The sequence below is a fragment of the Camarhynchus parvulus genome, chromosome 17 (assembly GCF_901933205.1).
Source record: "Camarhynchus parvulus chromosome 17, STF_HiC, whole genome shotgun sequence".
Taxonomy (NCBI): Eukaryota; Metazoa; Chordata; class Aves; order Passeriformes; family Thraupidae; genus Camarhynchus; species Camarhynchus parvulus.
The window spans coordinates 7,963,751-7,983,222 of record NC_044587.1 but is presented as its reverse complement, the minus strand read 5'-3'; the positions used below and the strand labels follow the sequence as shown (position 1 = coordinate 7,983,222).

Below are 19,472 nucleotides of genomic sequence, written 5' to 3'. Positions count from 1 at the left end.
TAATAGGCTTTTCTCACATCTTTACCCTGGGGAATATTATACACAGAGTGTACCAGGTGTGTTTTTTCTGACTCTTGGTGTCAAATATGTTGCTTGCACCTTTCTGGGCACAGTCACACTCTTTAAGCACACGAAATTATCTAAAAGAGCGTGGTAAGAAGTAATTTCATGCAGGATTTTCCTTTAAGTTAACAAAAAACCTACACTGAGTTTATTCAGTTGAAAGAATGGTTGTTGCAGTGTTTTTGGTTTGGGATGTTGAGCTTTGTCCCACAGCTCCTCCTCCTCAGAGTCCCAGGTTAAGGGTGAGATGAAACTTTGCTGGGCAGGAAATGTGTCTGGTTCTGCAAAAAACTGTCTGTGCTACAGAGGATCCAACAAACTGCCAGAGGAGCTACCCTTAGGATGGTGTTCTTTCCCCTTTCTCCTGCTGTCCTGAGAAACACAAGGCAAACCTAGCAGCTGTTCTCTTTGCCCTTGCAGGTGGCATCGTGCTGAATCCCTCCTTCTACGGAATCCCTGGCCACACACACACCATGATCCACGAAATTGGGCACAGCCTGGGGCTCTACCACGTCTTCAGGGGCATCTCTGAGATCCTGTCCTGCAGCGACCCGTGCATGGAGACAGAGCCCTCCTTCGAGACCGGGGACCTCTGCAGTGACACCAACCCTGCTCCCAAGCACAAGCTGTGTGGGGATCCTGGGCCTGGCAATGACACCTGTGGTTTCCACAGTTTCCTGAACACGCCCTTCAGTAACTTCATGAGCTATGCAGGTACTGGGATTTGCTCGGGCTGCTGGCAGGGGTCTGTGGGTGAGCAGGAGAAAAGAATTGTAGTATTACCCCTTATGATAGAGACAGGTGATCCCCCAGCCAGGGAATAATGTGCTCTGACTCCATGATTCAGAAGGCTGAACAATTGCTTTATTAAGCTATATTTTATTACACTAATACTATACTATAACTATACTAAAGAGATACTCAAGAAAACCCTGTGACTGTCTCGAGACAGCCACGACACAGCTTTGACCCCATTGGCCAATCAATCCAAACAACAAGCACCTTTGGTAAACAATCTCCATAACACATTCCACATGTGCCAAACAGCAAATAGAGGTAAGAATTGTTTTCTCACTGCCTTCCCCAGAAAAAAATCCTGGGAGAGAGAGAGTTATGTCTCTCTCTGTTCAGAGAATGTGAATACCACAACCCCTGATTTCTCAGTCCATTTCTTTATGCTGATAAAGGTCTAGGTCCTGGCTTGATGAGGGATCAGACCTGATAGATCAGAAATCCCTTCTAGTTGTCCTTTCCTTTTATCCCAGTTTCCCCCAAATTCACAGGGTTTCATGCGAAGACCAGGCAGAAGGTTTGGGGCATGGAAGAAATGAGATAAGCATTAAGAAAACAGCTTCTAAAGGCTCTACAGCAAACCTGACACCCTATTTCTTTGAGATCTGGATGCCTGATCTATGAGGTCTTTGAAAAACTCAAATCCAGAGATTGTTTATACTCTCCCAAGGAGATATAGAATGTCATATGAATATTGATACCATCAAGGCTGTCAGATAACCCTGTGACAAGTGGACAACTAATGAGGCACTGCCCATGCCTCCAGGTGTCTGTTGAAATGCCATGTTTAGGTTTGATTTGGAATCACACCCCAGCTCCATCTTTAGAATGTGAATAGTGGGATTCTGCCTGGTCAAGGACTACCAGTGTGCTGTGCTGGTTTGTACTGGGAGTGCAACAACAGAGGCTCCTTATCAGTGTGGTAAAACCAACCCTCAGAGCAAAATCTGATGTGGTTACAACTCTGCAGGCACAGCTGCCCAGATGTGCATTCTCCACAAAGCATATCCCAAAGAGGGCATTTGTTCCTGTGACCCTGTCCCATTGGATGTGGGGTCCCTGGTGCACCTCTGGAAGCTCAAAGGGAGCTGAAAGCTCCTCTGTTATTTCTCAGAAGGAACAGGGGATACCTTGACTCATATTTTCCCTTATTTTGAGCCGCAGGGTCTCTCTGTGGTGACAATCTATGACAGTGAGCTGACAGAATCAACAACATTTTAAAGGCAACCAATATACTAACAGACACTGAAGGGCACCTTTATACTCCAGGCAAAAACACAGATTTCCCACTCAAAAGGTCACAGGAGTGCTTATTCTGTAATAAAACTGTAGAGAAGCAAAGTGTTTAATGTCATGTGGGGCATGGATTGAAATGATTTATAACCAAAATGCTTTTATGCCCTTTGTGGCACTAGCTAAAAGCAATGCCGAGTTTTCTCTCTATTTTTCTATTTGTTTAGAGGGTGCTTTCAGGGACTAACACACCAAGTCAGCTCCTCAGTGTGCTCAGTGCTGTGGTGCCTGTGGTCAGGCAGGGAGCCTGAGCACCAAGTTCAGCCCCATGGTAACATCCCTCGGATAAGACAGGGCCACTCCAGATGACAAAATCCTCCCACCAAATCTGCTCGTGTGGATGTGGTGAGGGGTGGAACGTGCCTGTTTCAAAACTCTGAGCTCTTGTCTTCCGAAGAGAACTTGCCTTGCCAGCTGACTCGGGAGCTGAGGCAGAGGCAGACCACAGAGATACCCATCTGCTCCTGGGAGCTACATGTGTGCTGGTGTTCAGAGCTGAAACCTCTTCTTTTTCCGTGAAAAATTAAGTGAAGCGACATGATAGATATCTCTAGAGCTCAAGCATGAATCTGTTTGCTTTTCTGTTGTTGCCAGTGGAGTAAAATATAGCAGGATATCAAATTGCTGTCAAAATACCTTTGAAACATGTAGGTTGAGGTCATGCAGTTCTAGGAATTGCCTTTCTTTCATTTCTGTTTTGCTGCTCATGTACAGCTTGATCCTATTGTATTTGTCTGTCTGTTCCTGTCCCATCCATCTGTCCAGCTACCCCCAGCCCTGAGCAAAGCACAGACTTTGACTGATAATTTTTTATTTTTCCTGGAATAACAAGTTACAATGGCCAAAAGATTAGGTAGTGTGAGAAATAGGACTTGTAAATTATTTTTACAAGTCCAAATAGCTGTGATGTTCCCAAATAAAAGACAAGTTAGTCTTTTAGATGACTTTTCATGAAATCATTACAAATTCTTCCTCTGAATTCTGTTGGAGTAATCACTCCAGCAAAGTATAGAATTTCTCTGATTATTGCTTTATCTGAAGATCTTGAACCTTTCTTGATATTGAGTGGAACACCTTTCTCCCTTGCCTCTCCTCCCTTTCCCTCCCCCTGGACACAGGCTGTGCTGGTGTTTAAACAGATTGAGAATGCAGGTCATCTTTCTCCTGTGCCATTGTCCCACTGCTTTGTCCTATATATATTTTATTGTTCTTTTATGATGGCTATTAAGGGCCTTTGTCTCCTTCTGTGCTTCCGTGACGAATATTTATGGCTTTTACAGCGTGCTCAGGGGTAGACCATCGATAATTATTGAGGAAATCCAGAGATGTCACATTAAAGCAGCTTTTTGCATACCCACAGGGATTTGTAGATATTATCAAGCGGGCGGTGTGTGTCTTTCTGCTGTGCATGTTTGATCAGAGGAGTGTCACTGCTCAGTGGGATTGGGAGAGACACAGGAAAACACGCCAGCTGGTGTGTCCCTACTGTGGGAGGGCTGGAGTCTGAGCAGGATCCCAACCAGAGCCATCTCCTTTTGCCTGCATCTCTGGGAAGATGTGGCCAGGTTTTAAATTAGCCAGCAAATACTCGTTTGTCTTGAGAAGAAATTCATATTTTCTTGTTCCTCTGGAGTACCACAGGGCACGGACTTGCAAACATCAGAGCACCTCCTAACGCTGTCACAATATTGAACTTACACGAGCAGCCTCCGGTGACCTGCATCTTCCCAGAGAAGTGCAGCACTTGACCTGTGCAGAACTGTCATTGTTGTTTGGATCCCAGCTGGGACCGAGCTCTGCTGGGCTGGGAACTCTGCAGGCACATGTGAAGAAACACTCTGTGTTTTCAAGAGCTTTTCATCTGATGGGAAGAACACCAGAAAAATGGTTGAAGTGCTTAGCATCGAGTTCCTCAGCATGGCTTTGCTGGGTGACTTTGCACAACATATTTATTCCCTCTGGGATCTGCACAATAGAGAAACAGCAATTTTCTGCTTCTCTGGGGCATTGTAGTTGTAAAGCTGTATGGTGTTCAGAGGGCACTGGATGTGTTCTTGTTGCCAAATCATGTTTGAGGAAAACAAGATGAAATGAGAAATGGATATTTATGGGAAGTCATCCAGCATATTATTCCTCCATTTTGAATGAAAAAAGAAATAAGAAATATCAAGAAATATTTGTGAAAAGTTCAGAAAGGGGTTAGAATCATAGTGGTAATGGGGGAGAATTTTATAGAATGAAAGTTATTTTCTGCACCAAAAACGTATGTTTTTATCAATGTTTGAAATGATATTTTGAATTGATCTTTCAGAACATTTTTATTTGCTCATTAGAAAAATCAAGAACTTTAAAAGTTATGTATTTTTAAATTCTGTTGTGTTTTATATCTAAGAGATCTGACAGTCTGTTGCCCAGAGTTTGCATGACTCCCAGTCAGTGCTTCTTCCTTACACTACCCTTCAATCATTTACCCTTCCATTCTTTCTCAGATATATTATTTTAAATGTGAAATTATTTTAAACCCAGAACTCCACTGGTGGCCCAGAAGGTGCTGCACTGAAGCTTTCTGTTTCTTCCCCTCCGTGTCTCTGCCTCATTTAGAGATGATCTCTGGGTGCTTCAGGTGTATCCCAGGTCAGGGGGAGGGAACATTTATTGATTTATTTCCTTCCTTTTTAACCATTGTTTCCTTTCACCTGCCTCCACAAGTGATGGCTGCGCTAATTCCTTCACAGACCATTAACTCTGGAGTGCTGTGGGATCCCAGCCCGGCCTTTCCAAGGAGCTGCCATTCACCAGGTCGTAATTCTTCCCCTTGCTCCCACCTCCTGTCCCACGTGGCTCACGAGGCTTCTGTTTGAATTGCAGACGATGACTGCACCGACTCCTTCACGCCCAACCAGGTGGCCAGGATGCACTGCTACCTGGACCTGGTCTACCAGAGCTGGCAGCCCACCAAGAAACCGGCCCCCGTGGCAATCGCGCCCCAGATTGTGGCTCGCACCTCCACCTCTGTCACCCTCGAGTGGTTTCCACCCATCGATGGCCACTTCTTTGAAAGGTGATCATGCTCTGCTCTGTACTTTCATGCTGGAAAAATGGGAAGGGGAGAACCAGGAGTGCAGCTTGGTCATGTGCTGCGCTCAGCCTGGCTTAAGGCTCCTTCCTAAATTGGTTCATACTGAGGAGGTTTATTGATCTGTTGTCTGCTCTTCCTTTCTCAGCCTGTAGCACTCAGTTGAAGGCCATTGATTTGCCATGTAAAGGGCAAATCTTTCTCCATATGTTATGGGAGGAATTTTCAATCAAAGATTCCGGCCCTGTGATTCCTGCTGTTGTTGCTGCTCACAAATACCTGTGGGCTTCAGCCGTGCCTGCACCTTCCCCCCTCCTCCCTTTACAAGGACAAAGTGGATCTTGTTTTTACAACACAGAGCTCATGGGCAAGGAGGTGGCTGGACTGGGGACAGGGACAAATTCTGTGTCCTAGGCAAAGTCCCAGCCCCCTGGATAGGATGTGAATGTCCTGTAGGTCAGTGTAGGGGTGTGTATTGCTGTCTGGCAGGCATGCAGCTGTGTGATATCAATAATGGAAAATGGAGGGCTCTGGGCAGGACTTGCACCTCATTGCACACCACATTCAGAGCAATTCTGCCCCAGTATGACCTGAGTAAGTGGGTAGTTCGTCTAAATGCTCTTATGCAGCTCTTGGATGAGCTGCAGGAGCTATGGGAGTCCTGGCAGAGAACTTCCCAAATCAATGACCTACTCGCATTACCATTAACTCACATCCCCGTTTGCACTTCTTCTCCACCTCTTGCTTTGTTGTTTTATAGAGAGCAAACTTGGAGTGTCCTTCAGGACCGCAGCAGTTCAGAGCGCAGGAGGCCAAATTTACAAGCGTATTAGCACCCAAAAAGCTGCCTCAGCACTGCTGCTTTGTGCTGGGAGAGCACCTTGAAACCACTGCCTCCATCAGGGATGAAACTCCTTCCAGCCCTGCTAGGACATCATGGCCATTTCAGTGGCCAGCTTGTGCTTTATCCCACTGGGTAGAGAGCTGTTATTTTCTGCTCAGATGAGATTTTCCACCCTTATTGCAGATTAATATGGGGAGGGAAATCAAATCCTGTCAGGAATTGATAAAGAGAGGTCTTGTGCTCTGAACAGTGTTTTCTTTAATTATGGTTTTGTAACCAAATCCTTTTATTCCCTACCTGCAAAAAGGACTCATATAGTTCTGAAAATTAATTCAGAATTTTTCAGCCCATAATCATTTTTAAGTAAATTAAGTTTCTCCAATTTAATTTAGATTTCAGAAGATGCTTATTGTGTGTTAAATAAATGCCATCTGCCTCTAAAAAACACATTGATGCAGAGTTAATTGTTATGTAACCAAATATGACTTTATTACATATTTCTTATAACTCAATCAATATGTTCCTAATAACCTCTAGTTACTTGCTTCTTAAATAACACACAGTGGATAGCCTGTTAAATCTAAAATTTCATAACAGAGTTATCATATGTTAAATAAAGAATGATTTTCCAGGAAAAAAACGTCCTTTGGGTTTTCAAATCTGTGTGCTCAGTATTACTGAAGAGATTTAAAGAGACAGCCTCAAATACTTTGAGTCCAATTCCTTGTTAAAATGAGATTCCCACTGCTAACAGATACAGCAATGTTGCCGTGACCATTTAAAAATGTCACTGAAACATATAAATGATCCTGTCTAAAACATGCCCAAATTTTTGATCTGCTAATCAAAACAAGGATGATAGTGTTATTCTAGTGACTAATCCTGGAAAAGCCCACGTGCTGAACTTCCAGAACCGCCGTGTCCAGCACTGCTCGGTCAGAGACTCATGCCTGTATCAATTTGTGAAATTGGGTCACTGTGCAAGACAAGTAGGAGGTAAAATTGGCCAAGTATAATCTTATCTGTGTGTGGGAATACTGTAAATCTTTGCAGATATTTTTACACAAAGTGCACACCATTGGCCCAAATTTTACTTGCCTCACTTGAATGAATAAACTCATTCACTTCAATGGGACTATTCATGTAAAAAACAGAAGACTGATACTCAGCTGCTGAGTGCCTTGGGCCTGGTTTCTAATGCACAGAGGCCCCTTCCTTGCTGTTTTGACAGTGTAAAAGGGCCTTCAAAGGATGAATGGCTCTGGCTACATTAGCAAGTGTTGTGGCCCAATAGAAGGAGGTCTCCAGCGCAAAACAGTTGTTAATGAAGACCTGACGTCAGGGGGCTCCCACAGGAGCACATCAGGTGTGGTCCTGCAGCACACCTCCACTCTGGGTGAGAAAAAACTGGGTCCAGCTTCCCTGCTCCAGGACTGTTCCGAGTGCTGGAAGCAGGGAACAGGAGGAATTTCACTCCCAGAGCTCACTCCTTATCCCAATTACAATGCTGCTGTGGGCGTGCTCGGCGTAACTCAAGTTCCTTTTATGTCTCTTTTATTCTCCAGAGCTGTGCACAGGCAGTGACCTCTGCTTAATGAAAGTCAGGGAGGGAAAATTTAGCCTTCTGTTTAAAAACGTAGCGCTGGGCTGGCTGTATCTGTGGGAGGTCCTGACAGGTTGAAGGAAGATGGGGCATGGAAGTAAAGACTGTGTGTCTGTTCCCTGCTTAGATGCAAGTCTGTCATAGGTGAATTAGATTATTTCCTCATATGGTCGTCAAATTACCTGATAGGCTACGTGGATTTAGGGGCAGAGAGCAATATTAACTCCTAGCTCCTGTAAATTTGGGGGTGGCTCTCCTGTGTTCTCACCATTTAGCAAAAGTAGACACAAGAGTTAAGCACAGAAGTAAAACCTTCTTCCTGATGGACCCTCTTCAGAGTGTTCTATTGATATTTGCTCTCTCACTCTAGAGAGTCACTTACCTGCATGTAAATTTGTCAAGATGCTTTGACCCTAAGCTCCAGCAGCTGGTTGGGCTCCCAGACATCCCTAATAATCAAATATATCAAGAACCAGCATTTCTTCTTGTAGCTCCTGTCCACAGGAATCCTTCCCATTCTCCGTCCTCCCTTTCAAAAAAGCATGAAAAAATGCACACACAATAACATGTAATAATAAAATAACAATAAAGCAAAAGAAACAAGTGAAAACAAGCCAGAAAGAGAGAAGTCTCTTCATTTCCTGGCTGCATCCATTGGATGTGTTCATCTGCTGTCTCTGAACATCCATTCATGCACCTCCTGTCTGAGATGCGTGGGCAGATGTGAACAGTTATTGTCATGGGGCTCTGCAGCAAATTTGGGCAGAAATCTTTGAATGCATCTTTCTCCAAGTTTTCATTGAGGTGACAGCATTAATTTCCATGAATCTGATTCTAATCTCATTTTTAGCAAGCAAATATTTTGGTCAGCGTGGTGTCCCAGAGATGGCTGGGCTTGATAATCACTCTGTTAAACCTTGCTGGAAAGTTTCAGGGCCTTAGAGGGGAGAGGACCAATCCTGAATTTCAAGTACAGCAGCTCAAATTTAGTCTGTAAACAGGCACTCTTTACCCAAAGGAATGACAGATTTTTAGTGGTTTTGGGTTGCCTACTGAACTGGTGCTGGCCCTGAAGGAAAAGGTCTGTTTTTCACTAGTAATCTTTAAATTTTGAACCCACTTCACTGAAATATCATGCTGTAGGAATGAATTCCTCCTGTGCTCTGAACTTCATAAGCTGGAATTTCCCCAGTACTTGGCTTATTAGAAAACAGAGAAGTCTAGATTTTCCATTAGCCTGCATTTTGGGCAGTCATGTGCCACTGTGTGTAAGGTGGCAGATATGGCTATCATTCCTAATTAATAGTGGTTTTTGAACCAATTTATGCTCATTTTTTTCTTGTTGTCTATGGCTTCATAAGGTATAAGGACCTGGCTTAGGTTTTCATAAGCCTGTAAACGCAGTTCCATAATTAGGTTTGACATTCATGGCTCTTTATAGGATTTGTGTGCAAGAGTCTGCAGACCAAAAACTTTAACCCAAGAGTCATCCCCTGTGTAAGTCCTTTCAGCCAGTGGAGTTACATCAGGGTTGAGTTTGGCTCCCAAACTGGAAAAGTAAAAAGAGAAAGTTTGCTCATAGCCTTTCCCACATGATGCTCCTTGTGATTTCTCTCTTACCTCCAAGTCCTCACTGGTAAAAGGAAATGTTTGTCCATAGGCCTACAGTTTTTTTCCACCATGGCAGCCTGTGATGAAATTGTATAGCTGCTAATTTGAGTAAAAAGCAGTCCTAATTGTGGAAACTTGGCTTCCAGAGCCCTCTCCTCATCCAGGACCAAGTGCTAATGCAGGAGTCTCATTGTAGAGAAACTGAAGGATTATTATTGCAGGGACCTCTATCCTGACTGGTCGTGGAAGTGTCTGAAGAGCAACTGCACAACAATAATTCTACATTTTGATTTCTCAGGACCATTTATTCAGGTTTCTTGGCTTTTTAAAAATTTTGGTTTTGCATGTATTATTCAGGCAAGCTGAGTCAGACACCTAAACCTCTGCTAAATAAGCAGCTGAGAAATGAAATAGGGAGGCAGTATCATGCCAGTAGTGCAGGTGGGTGAAGTGAGACACGAAGAGAAGTTACTCACAATATGCCCACATTTTTTCATTACCAGTGTTACAGACTATGAAAGGAAGAGAGGGCCACCTTTGTCTCCCTTTTCTTTATTCTGCCCCATTGCCACGTTGTATTTTTCAGGTGTTTTCAGCATGTGCATCCCTTCCTGCACTGCACAATTCAGCCAGCCACTGTCTCTCTCAGGGTGGCTCAGCCACTGAGGATCCCAAATAACCTCTGCCTGAGGACCACTGTCCTCTCTTCACAGCAGTGCTGAAACAAATCATGCAGTGGTGGTTATGATGGTTAAAATTTGCATAGCTGATTATAGTAGTTGATATAAATTATTTAATAATTGGCTCAAGCCGTTCTTACTAGAGTAGCATAGCGAGTACACTGTGTTACACACAAAGTGTTTGCCTAAAACTTCTGTCCTTTCCGGTGCATTTGATCATTAGGATAATTAATTTTTAACTTTCCATTTCAGCAGAAAGTGTTCTTTAACATAGAACAATTAATTCTGAATAGTAAGCAGCTTACTGGGGTAAATAACCATGTACTTTGGGTCATACAGAGTTCCAGATTTGTGACCTCAAGGAACATTGGGCTGAACTGTGTGAATTGCATCCTCAGCTGATAGAAATCACCTTAACCTTATGGAGGATATTAGAGTTACTCCAGTCTACATCAACTTAAACACTGATCATGTGAATGTATTAGCAAAACTATTTAAACTGATGGAGAGTAGTTTTGGATTAGATGTTAGGAAGAAATTACTCCCTTTGGGAATGGTGAAACCCTGGCACAGGATGCCCAGAGCAGTTGTGGCTGCCCCTGGATCCCTGGCAGTGTCCAAGGTCAGGTTGGACAGGGCTGGGAGCACCTGGGACAGTGGGAGGTGTCCCTGCCATGGCAGAGGGTAGACTGAGATGAACTTTAAGTCCTTTCCAACCCAAACCAGTTTGTGATTTGTGAATTGGTGTTTAACTGCTCAGCCAATCTTGCTGGTAGGACAATCCTAAAGATACTACAAGTTCAAGCAATAAATAGATCCATGGTGAAAGCAGAAATAGATCCGAAAACTCCTGAGGCAAATTTCTCTGCTCTAGCCCCTAAGCAACACGTGTTTTCTTTTGTCATGGTTTGGTCCAGTGAAGGGCAGGGGAAAAAAATATAGGTGAATGTGATTTCCCAGGTTGCTGTCATTTTGTGTTGGATAGAGGGCTCAAAAATGCTTTCTACACAGGCTCTTGACTTAAATCTACAGAAGGTCAGCATCAGAAAACACTTCTGTCAGTGCCTTGAGAAAAGGGGGTTAAGTGGACCTGAATTCTAAGTCTTATTGCTTTTAATATAGTTGAATAAGCAGCTCATTCAGCTGTTACTAAGTTGGTGTGTTTTCCTGTTTTCCTGGCCTCCTAGAGAAGTGGGATCAGCATGTGATCTGTGTGCAGAGGGAAGAGTCCTGGTGCAATACGCCTTCAGCGCCTCTTCTCCCATGCCCTGCGATCCCTCGGGGCACTGGAGCCCACGGGAGGCAGAAGGTGAGTCACAGGGGTGGGAACAAACTCATGGTGGGACAGAGCAAAGGGGGAGCCACAAAGACAAGGGGGAGAATCTGGGAGTGATTGGTTATACCTGCATGTAACATGGACAGAGCTAGCGGGCAGAGGAACGCTGTGCCCTGAAGGAATGCCACTGGCTCAGATACCTGTGTTTTGGCCCCTGAGCCCTGCCCCTGCCCATGAATTAAGTGAATTCCAGGAGCTGAACATGAATTTCACAAAGCAGCAGAGTGCCAAGAAATGCTGACCATTCACATCTGCCAGACGAATTCCTCAGGGGAGCTGTTTTCTCCCTCTACTCCAGCTCCAAAAGTGCGGAGTCATTTTTCATTTGGGCCCGATTTGTGCTGCCTTCACTTGTGGTGAATAGCAGTGGGCTGCAGCAGCAGCCAGGCTGGAAAGAGGTTGCCCTTTGGGCAAGTGCCCTGCAGCAGGAATGCAGGTGACCACGTCAAGCCCTCCTGTTCAGGGTGTTTTGCAAGTCATTCTCTTGGAGCCTGTTGGAGGGAGAATGGTCTGCAGGGCTGCTTGTGCAGTGCCATTAGATCTCCATCATTAACTCCTCCACACGTCCCTTCCGTTATGTCCCTGGGTGTGTGTGGTGGAGCATATTTAAGATTGTACCAGGCAAAGGTCAGTCATCCCAAATCACAGTTTGGAAAGAGCAGAGCATTATTTCAGCCTGTCCCTCACGAGCTTTTCTTTCCGGAGCAGCCACACTTCACCGTGAGCACACAGGTGAGCTCGCTGAGCCCCAAGGACAATCCTGGATTTTGCAAACTCATTATACAAATACCTCCTTATGTTAAGGGTTTATTTGTCCTGCAACTAAAGCACGTGGGAGTTATTCTGCAAGGAATATTATTTGGGCTGGTGCACAGGAGCTCTCCCTTGTTCTAAGGTCAGCAAGTTCAATGAGCTGTGCCCCTGCTGCTTGATAGGACAGTGGTTAATGTCCTCTGCCCCACACACCTGTGTCTCAGTGTGGGGGCCCAGCAGAGGTTGTGTTTCACTCCAACTCACCCCCTAAATTTAAAACAGGTTGCCCAGAGCAGCTGTGGCTTCCCCATTCCTGAAAGTGTCCAAGGCCAGGTTGGATGGGGCTTGGAGCAACCTGGGATAGTGGAAGGTGTCCCTGCCCATGGCAGGGGTGGAGCTTTAAGGTCCCTTCCAAAGCAAATCATTCCATGTTTTTAGGATATCCAAGGCTGCTGGGCACAGCTCAGAGCACACCTGGACTGTGGGTGGAAGCTCCATCCTGGGAAGCAGCACTCTGGGTATGAGGGTGATTGGATCACCCAGTAAACAGCATTAGCAAAGTTTGGATCACTTGCAGTAGTAGCTCAGGGTAGAAGGTGGATTTTCCACTTAGCCAAGGATTACAAGACTTTGAAACTTGTTTTCATTTGGAACAAAACTTGAAACTTTTGAAATTCTCCACGAAGGAAAGTTAAAAACAAAAAGTGTTTGAGGCCGGCCAAAATGTTTTGTTTAGCTCGTATGAACTTTGGTTAAATCCTGACATTTGAAAATATACACTTTTAGTATAGAATCTAGGGCAAAAGCAACTCTGAATATCAAAATGGAAAGTGTTTCAAGGTGCAAAAGTGAAAAAGTTTCTCACAGAAATGTCAAAACACAATGTTCCCATAGTGTTAAAAATTTCTTGCCATTTTCTCTTCCAGGATAAAATTTTGGCCAAATAAACCCAATTTTGCAAAGTATTTTTATTTTGAAAGGACTGTGTATTCCATTGAAATATGCAGTTCCATCAAAATTTCTCCACCAAGCTTTGATTTGAAAACTTCTAGATCTCGCACGTCTTGCCAGAAGCATCATTCCTAGAGAAACTAAGCTACTCTAAGATTTATTACTCAGCAGCATTTTGCATTTAATTTCCTCTTCTTGCTGTGTGTGCCTGCATGTTCTTAACTATGAAGGGTGCAGTCTGATCCTTATCTGTCTCATTTAGTTGCTCCTGTGCCACTTCTATGGAGCAGAAGTTTGGTAATCATGTCCTCAGGATTAATGAGTTGTTGCCACTTTAGGGTAGAAAATACCCAGTGTATGATGTTTGTTGCTCCATGATTTTCTGTCTCCATGATTTTCTGTCTCCACTACCCCACTCCTCTGCCTATTTGCACTTGGTCTGAGTTACAAATAGCAGTTAGATCATTGTCTGGCTTCTTTAATTGTCTATCTGTGAGTACTCAAGCCATCAAGCTTTAAATTCACTGTCTGCAGGGGTTCTTGGGTGTGAATCTCCACTGCTTGAATGTCCGTGGAAAACAAAGACAAAGGAGGCACAAGCACGGCCAAAATGAACTTGTTTTAAAATCTGAGATGACACCCGTGGAAAATGTTCTGTAGGACTCATCCAGCTTCTGAGCAGAAAGCCACACTCCCCACTTGTCTCTGGAGCAGCTCTGGTTGGGTTTGGTCTCATTTTCCTGAGGTCTCCTACCCCAGGCAGCTGCACCAGCAGTGGTCTGGGCTATGTGGGAGCTGTGCCCATTGCAGAACCCTGCTGTGGGCAGTGTCCTTCCTAATTCCCTGCTCATTCCTGAGCATGGTGGGATCCAGCACCGAGGCTGAGGCATCTCATGGTTCTTTCTTAGCCCGTTGTGGCCCCTGCATGAGGGGCTGCTTGTTCCTTGGCAGGGGTTGTGGGGAGGCTCATGAGATCAGGCAGCTCTGATTTACTCTGTATCTTCACCGTAGAGCCAGAAGGCTCTAACCTACCTGGATTCTCACCAGCAGCACCAGCTAGGTCAACAAACCTTACAGCACCTCCATAACTCTGTCAAAGGGGGGTTTTATGTAAGAAAGGTGATTTTGGCTCAAGCCCAGTGGGGGCCTTTGCTTGCTGTGCAATATATGCATATATCAGTCAGTTCCTCCTGCCTGGCTCGCTGCTGACTGAGAGAAGTGTGAGATTATTATAAAAATGTTGCTGCCTTGTGCTGCTCTAGAGCTTAGCCTTTTCCTGGGTCTAATATTTCCCTCGAGAGAATTCCTTCTGTATCTTAATTGTCCCAGCTGGACACTGGAGTCCCATTGGGTGGTTCCTTTATCTTGACCACCTAGGAAATGTGGCAGGTGAGTTGTGGTTGTAGCAGGGATGATATCCTGAGAGACTCCTGATGCCAGATGGCCTCTGAGGCTCTGTCCCTGTGCTGGGGATTCATCCCAGGGACTGCACTTAACTGCACAATGAGGGATTGACACACCAGGCTGTAGGACAGCATTTTAGGGAAAGGCACCCTCCTAACCTGCCATCCATGCTCTTCAACCAGGACATGGGGGTTGGCTCTGCCTCACAAACCTCATATTCCTGTTTTGTCTTAGGCAAGACATGATGTTGCATGAGATGCTGTTCTGTGTCTGATCCGTCTCATAAGGCAAAGGATTTTCAGAATCTGAGTGCAGAGGCAAGAATAACTTCTACACCCTTTCTTTCTACATACAAATATTTGTAATTTTCAGAGTATTTACCTATCCAGTTAATGTTAGAAATCCAGTAAGCTAGAAATCCAGTGATATGAAATAAGGCTTTTGTCCTCTTCCATAATTAAATGAATCTTTCTTACCCAGGTGTGGGTGTTGGATAATATTTAAAAGAGTCTCTTTATCTCAGCTTCATTGAGGTTTTTAGTTTATGAATTACTACAATCTGCCACCTGTTTTGGGGCAATGCTCTGTGTGCTAAGCTCCCTGGAGGCTGAGTCCAATTCATGCATCTCCAGGGATCACACACTGATCTACCAAAACGTGCAGGTTTGTTTGGAATTTAAGTCTTACTGAGCCTTGAACTGACAGAGGTGAATTTGCAGGATCCCAGGTGGGGACATACTGGGCTGTGAACCATTAGCTCCATTTTCTTTTCTGCAAGAGGGCAGTGGTAAAATTCACACATCTTTCGAAAGCCCTCTGAGATACTGGAGTTAAAAAAGACCTTAGGGCTGCAGTCAGGAGTTTGCTGTGGGTCTGAGAAAGTCGTCAGAGGGCTCAGCCAAGCACACCCAGCTGGCAATGAGGGTGAGATAACGTGAGCTGAATGGGGTATTGCTGCTCACGGTGATTATCCACAGGGCTCACACACTTGCCAGGGGGGAAACTCGAGCGTGTTAAATGGACCTCTGGCTCTCTTCAAAATGTATCAGCATTTGTGGTCCCTCCAGATGCTGGTCTTAGTGGCATTCCTGCTGCTCTGTGCCATGTGAGGAGGAGAGAGGGGCTCTGGGATATGGGAGGTGAGGGGGAAGCATGAAAATTTGGGCATCTGCAGGACAATAACGTTGAATCACAGGAAGGCTGCCAGGAAATCTATTCTGCATCTGAGTTCATTTGGTATGAATGGGAGAATTCCCTGAGCTGTTTATCCTTGACAAAAGAGACACATTTCTAACACTTCATTGAATCACAGACAATCAGAATAACCTTCACACATTGCCCTTTTCTCTTTAAATTAGTAGTGATGTCCTGTTTGTCCATGTATGCCCAGTAGTTTATCTTGCTTTTTTCCTCAGTTGCAAACAACTGTGCTGTCCTTTTTCCCCACTCTGCCTTCTGCATTTCTCTCCTCTCATTACCTTTCTTTATCTTCTTTTCTGTACTTTGCCTTCTCCCTGTCACGCTTGCCTCCCTTTTTGTGTGATTATTTGGGAAGGAAAAGGGAATTTATAGCTCTCACTGGATTCTGTTACCAACTGTTCCACCCGTCTGACCCCTCTGGATCTTGCAGTCCGTGACTCCATGCCAAGTTGTAATGTTACCATAGTATTTGGGAACCCAGCAAGCATTGTGGCTTTCATTATTTTTTAGTACTACCTCCCATGTAGTTGAACACAGCCAATGGTGAGAAGAGTAAAAGCACAAGTGCCTGTTGTTCCATCACAATGAGAGCAAAGAGACAGCTCAGACCCGTGCTCCATGTGCCTCCAAAAATGGGGCCTTGCACAACATGCTAGATCAACCTGTAAATGCCACAGGAGTTGCCCCTGAACAGCACAACTGCTTCTTGGAACAAACAAAGGCTCTTTTCTTGTCTTTGTTAAAGGGAAAAATGTTGTATTTTCGAATGAGAGGCAAGGGAATAAGTAGGAGGTGAACTGGAGGCAAAGTGACTCTGTTTATCAGGTAAATTACTAAGTGGAAGAGGTAGAAAATACCATTGTTTGGCACAGGGAAAAACACTAGAAATAGGAAATGCAGGCCCAGCTGCACTGGCACAGAGTGTGTTTTGTGGTGTCCAGTCCAGCTGGGCACTTAAACTGGGTTTGTGTCTCCCACCTGGCCAGGAGACACTGGTGTTCTGTTCCTCCTCCCCGTGCTGGCCCTGCCTGTTCTGATGAAGTAAATAATTGGTTTCCTGGACAGATATGTTCTCCTGCCACCAGCCTGCCTTTAAACTGAAGCCAATGAAAACTCATGTTCTTTAACTTCTACTTCTTCTGTGCCCTCTGATCCCTTCTTCCTTTCCAGGGCACCCTGACGTGGAGCAGCCCTGTAAATCCAGTGTCAGGACGTGGAGTCCCAATTCGGCTGTCAACCAACACACGGTGCCCCCAGCCTGCCCCGAGCCCCAGGGCTGCTACCTGCAGCTGGAATTTCGCTACCCCCTGACTCCCGAGTCCCTCACAGTCTGGGTGACCTTCGTTTCCCCAGACTGGGACTCCAGTGGAGCAGTGAATGACATCAAGCTGCTCACCGTCAGCGGGAAGAACATTTCGCTGGGGCCGCAGAACGTCTTCTGTGACATCCCACTGACCATAAAGCTGGATGTGGGGCAAGTGGGAGAGGAGGTGTATGGGATCCAGATCTACACCTTGGATGAGCACCTGGAAATTGACGCTGCCATGCTGAGCTCTGTCCCCCACAGCACTCTGTGCTCAGGCTGCAAACCCATCCAGTACAAAGTGGTCCGGGACCCCCCTTTCCAGTCTGGATCTCCAGTGGTCATCTCAAACCTCAGCAGGAGATTTGTTGACACGTAAGTAGCTGCTTTCCAGAGAGCTGGATAGATCAAAGCAATGCCCTGTTCTTCTCATCTTTAGGAAGCATGTTGAGATGCTTGAGTGCATCCAGAGGAGGCAACAAGGTTGGTGAGGGGCTTGGAACACAAACCCTGTGAGGAACATTTGAGGGAGCTGGGGCTGTTTAGCCTGGAGAAGAGGAGGCTTAGATGTGACCTTATTGCTCTCTACACCTTCCTGAAGGGAGGTTGCAGACAGATGGGATTGGTCTCTTCCACTGGGCAGCACTGACAGAACCAGAGGACGCAGTCTCAGCTACATCAGGGAAGGTGTAGGTTGGATGTTAGGAAGAAATTTTTCACCAAAAGAATAATAAAGTACTGGAATGCTCTCCCCAGGGAGATGGTAGAATCACCATCTCTGGATGTGTTTAAAAAAAAACTGGACATGGCACTTGGTGCTATAGTCTAGGTGAGGTGTTAGGGTACAGGTTGGACTCGATGATCTTAGAGGTCTCTTCCAACCTCATTATTCTGTGATTCTGTGATCCTTCTAATGTCCAGCACTACAAGTGATTGTAAAGGTGTTGAACTAGACAGACAGACAGACAGACAGACATGCCAAGAATTATCAAGATAGAATGTCCTCATAGCTTGTCTCTGAAACCAGGGACATTAAACCCAAATGAGAGAGCCTGAGATTTCATGGAGAGTTTTTGAGAAATTTCTGGGCTGGCTGTACAGAGATGTGTCATTCAGGTTTTCTTTAACTAGAAAGGATAATGCAGTCTACCTAAGATATCACAAATTAAATGTTTAAGCTAACCTAGATGAAGGCCTCTGGAATAACACGGTCATAATTTCCTTGGCAATCTTTTGAAAGTAATGTTTTGGTGGAGAAGGAGAGAACAAGGCTTTCAGTGCTGGAGCACCAATTAACTGCTCAAGAAAGTGTGCAAAGTAATTCACATGCGTGTTCATGTGTATGAATGTGTTTCACCCACTCCATTTTCTGCTTTCATGGGTCACTAAACAGAGTTGTGTTGGTGTGAGATCGTTCTGAAATGGGAAACATGGCAAATGCACCAGTTTGTTGTAGAAACTGAGTGTCATCCCAGATACAATTACAGTCATCTAGTAAAAGGATGCATTACTGTTGAGGAAAGTTCAAAATATTTACTAATTTCAAGGAGATCTGTGATCTACCCATAAGCATTTGCCAGGAAGAAAAACATCTTTTGCATAACGTGATTCCCTGGAAATGATTCACTCATCTGTGGAAGCAACATGAAGCTCTTTTGAAAAATGAACACCAGATAAAAGGAAACCTGCTAAGAAAACTGCACTCTAATTTAGAAAAGATGATCTAATTAGTACAGCTAATATCAAGGAAGCATACATCATTATGGTCTTCTAAAGCATATTTAAATAGAATAAAAATGATTAATTAACAATTCAGTAATCACAAGCTACCATCCCTTTTCATAGCCCAATTAAGCATCTCAGAAGATGCAAATTGTCCCTACAGATTTCAAAATTTAAGGTAACTAACAATAGTGAATCTAAAAACAAAACCCAGGACATCACTAAGATTACTCATATGCTGAAAGTTAAGCATGTGCTTAAGTGCTTTCTTGGGTTGTAGCCTTGTTCAAACAATTGCTGGCACTTAGCATGAGATGGATATTGGCATATTGGAAATGTGGAAAGTGGTGAATTTTCCCAAGATTTTGCTGTGAAAGCATCTTTGCCTGAAACCTAGCCCACTCTCATTGGAAAATGGGACTGGTTTGGTTTGAAATATTTGCATACCTTAGCACAAGTTCCCACAGAAACAGGTCCAGTTTTGACTTCATAACACAATGTGAAAGAAAAAAGAGAAACCCCAAACATAACTTCCATTCTGAATTTTATTTCTTTGTCTTTTGCTATGATTTTGTGAGTCATTTCTAGCTTACAGCTAGCTCAAGTGGAGTAGTGTTCTAAGAATTAAATCAGTAGCCAGGAATTAATGACAGTTTTCCTGAGGCTCATTGATTACATCACAGTGGGTAACAGCACTGTCCCTATCTGTATGTCTCAGGTAGTGACACAGCCAGCTAAAAACCAGACAGAACATTTAATTTAGTCTTTCTGGGCTCCACCTGTGATCAGTGGACAGAAATGGATGCTTCTGGAAGCTGGCACAGCCAACCTCAGAACCAAA

General features: G+C 44.5%; 1 protein-coding gene across 1 annotated transcript in view; it reads left to right on the top strand.

Annotated features, from left to right (window-relative positions):
- PAPPA (pappalysin 1) overlaps positions 1 to 19,472 on the top strand; it is a 178,809-nt gene that overhangs the window by 55,824 nt on the left and 103,513 nt on the right. Inside the window, exons 4-7 of the mRNA XM_030961226.1 lie at positions 484 to 777; positions 5,017 to 5,209; positions 11,150 to 11,271; positions 16,777 to 17,284. Coding sequence (XP_030817086.1) covers positions 484 to 777; positions 5,017 to 5,209; positions 11,150 to 11,271; positions 16,777 to 17,284 — 1,117 coding nt within the window. The remainder of the gene's footprint in view (positions 1 to 483; positions 778 to 5,016; positions 5,210 to 11,149; positions 11,272 to 16,776; positions 17,285 to 19,472) is intronic.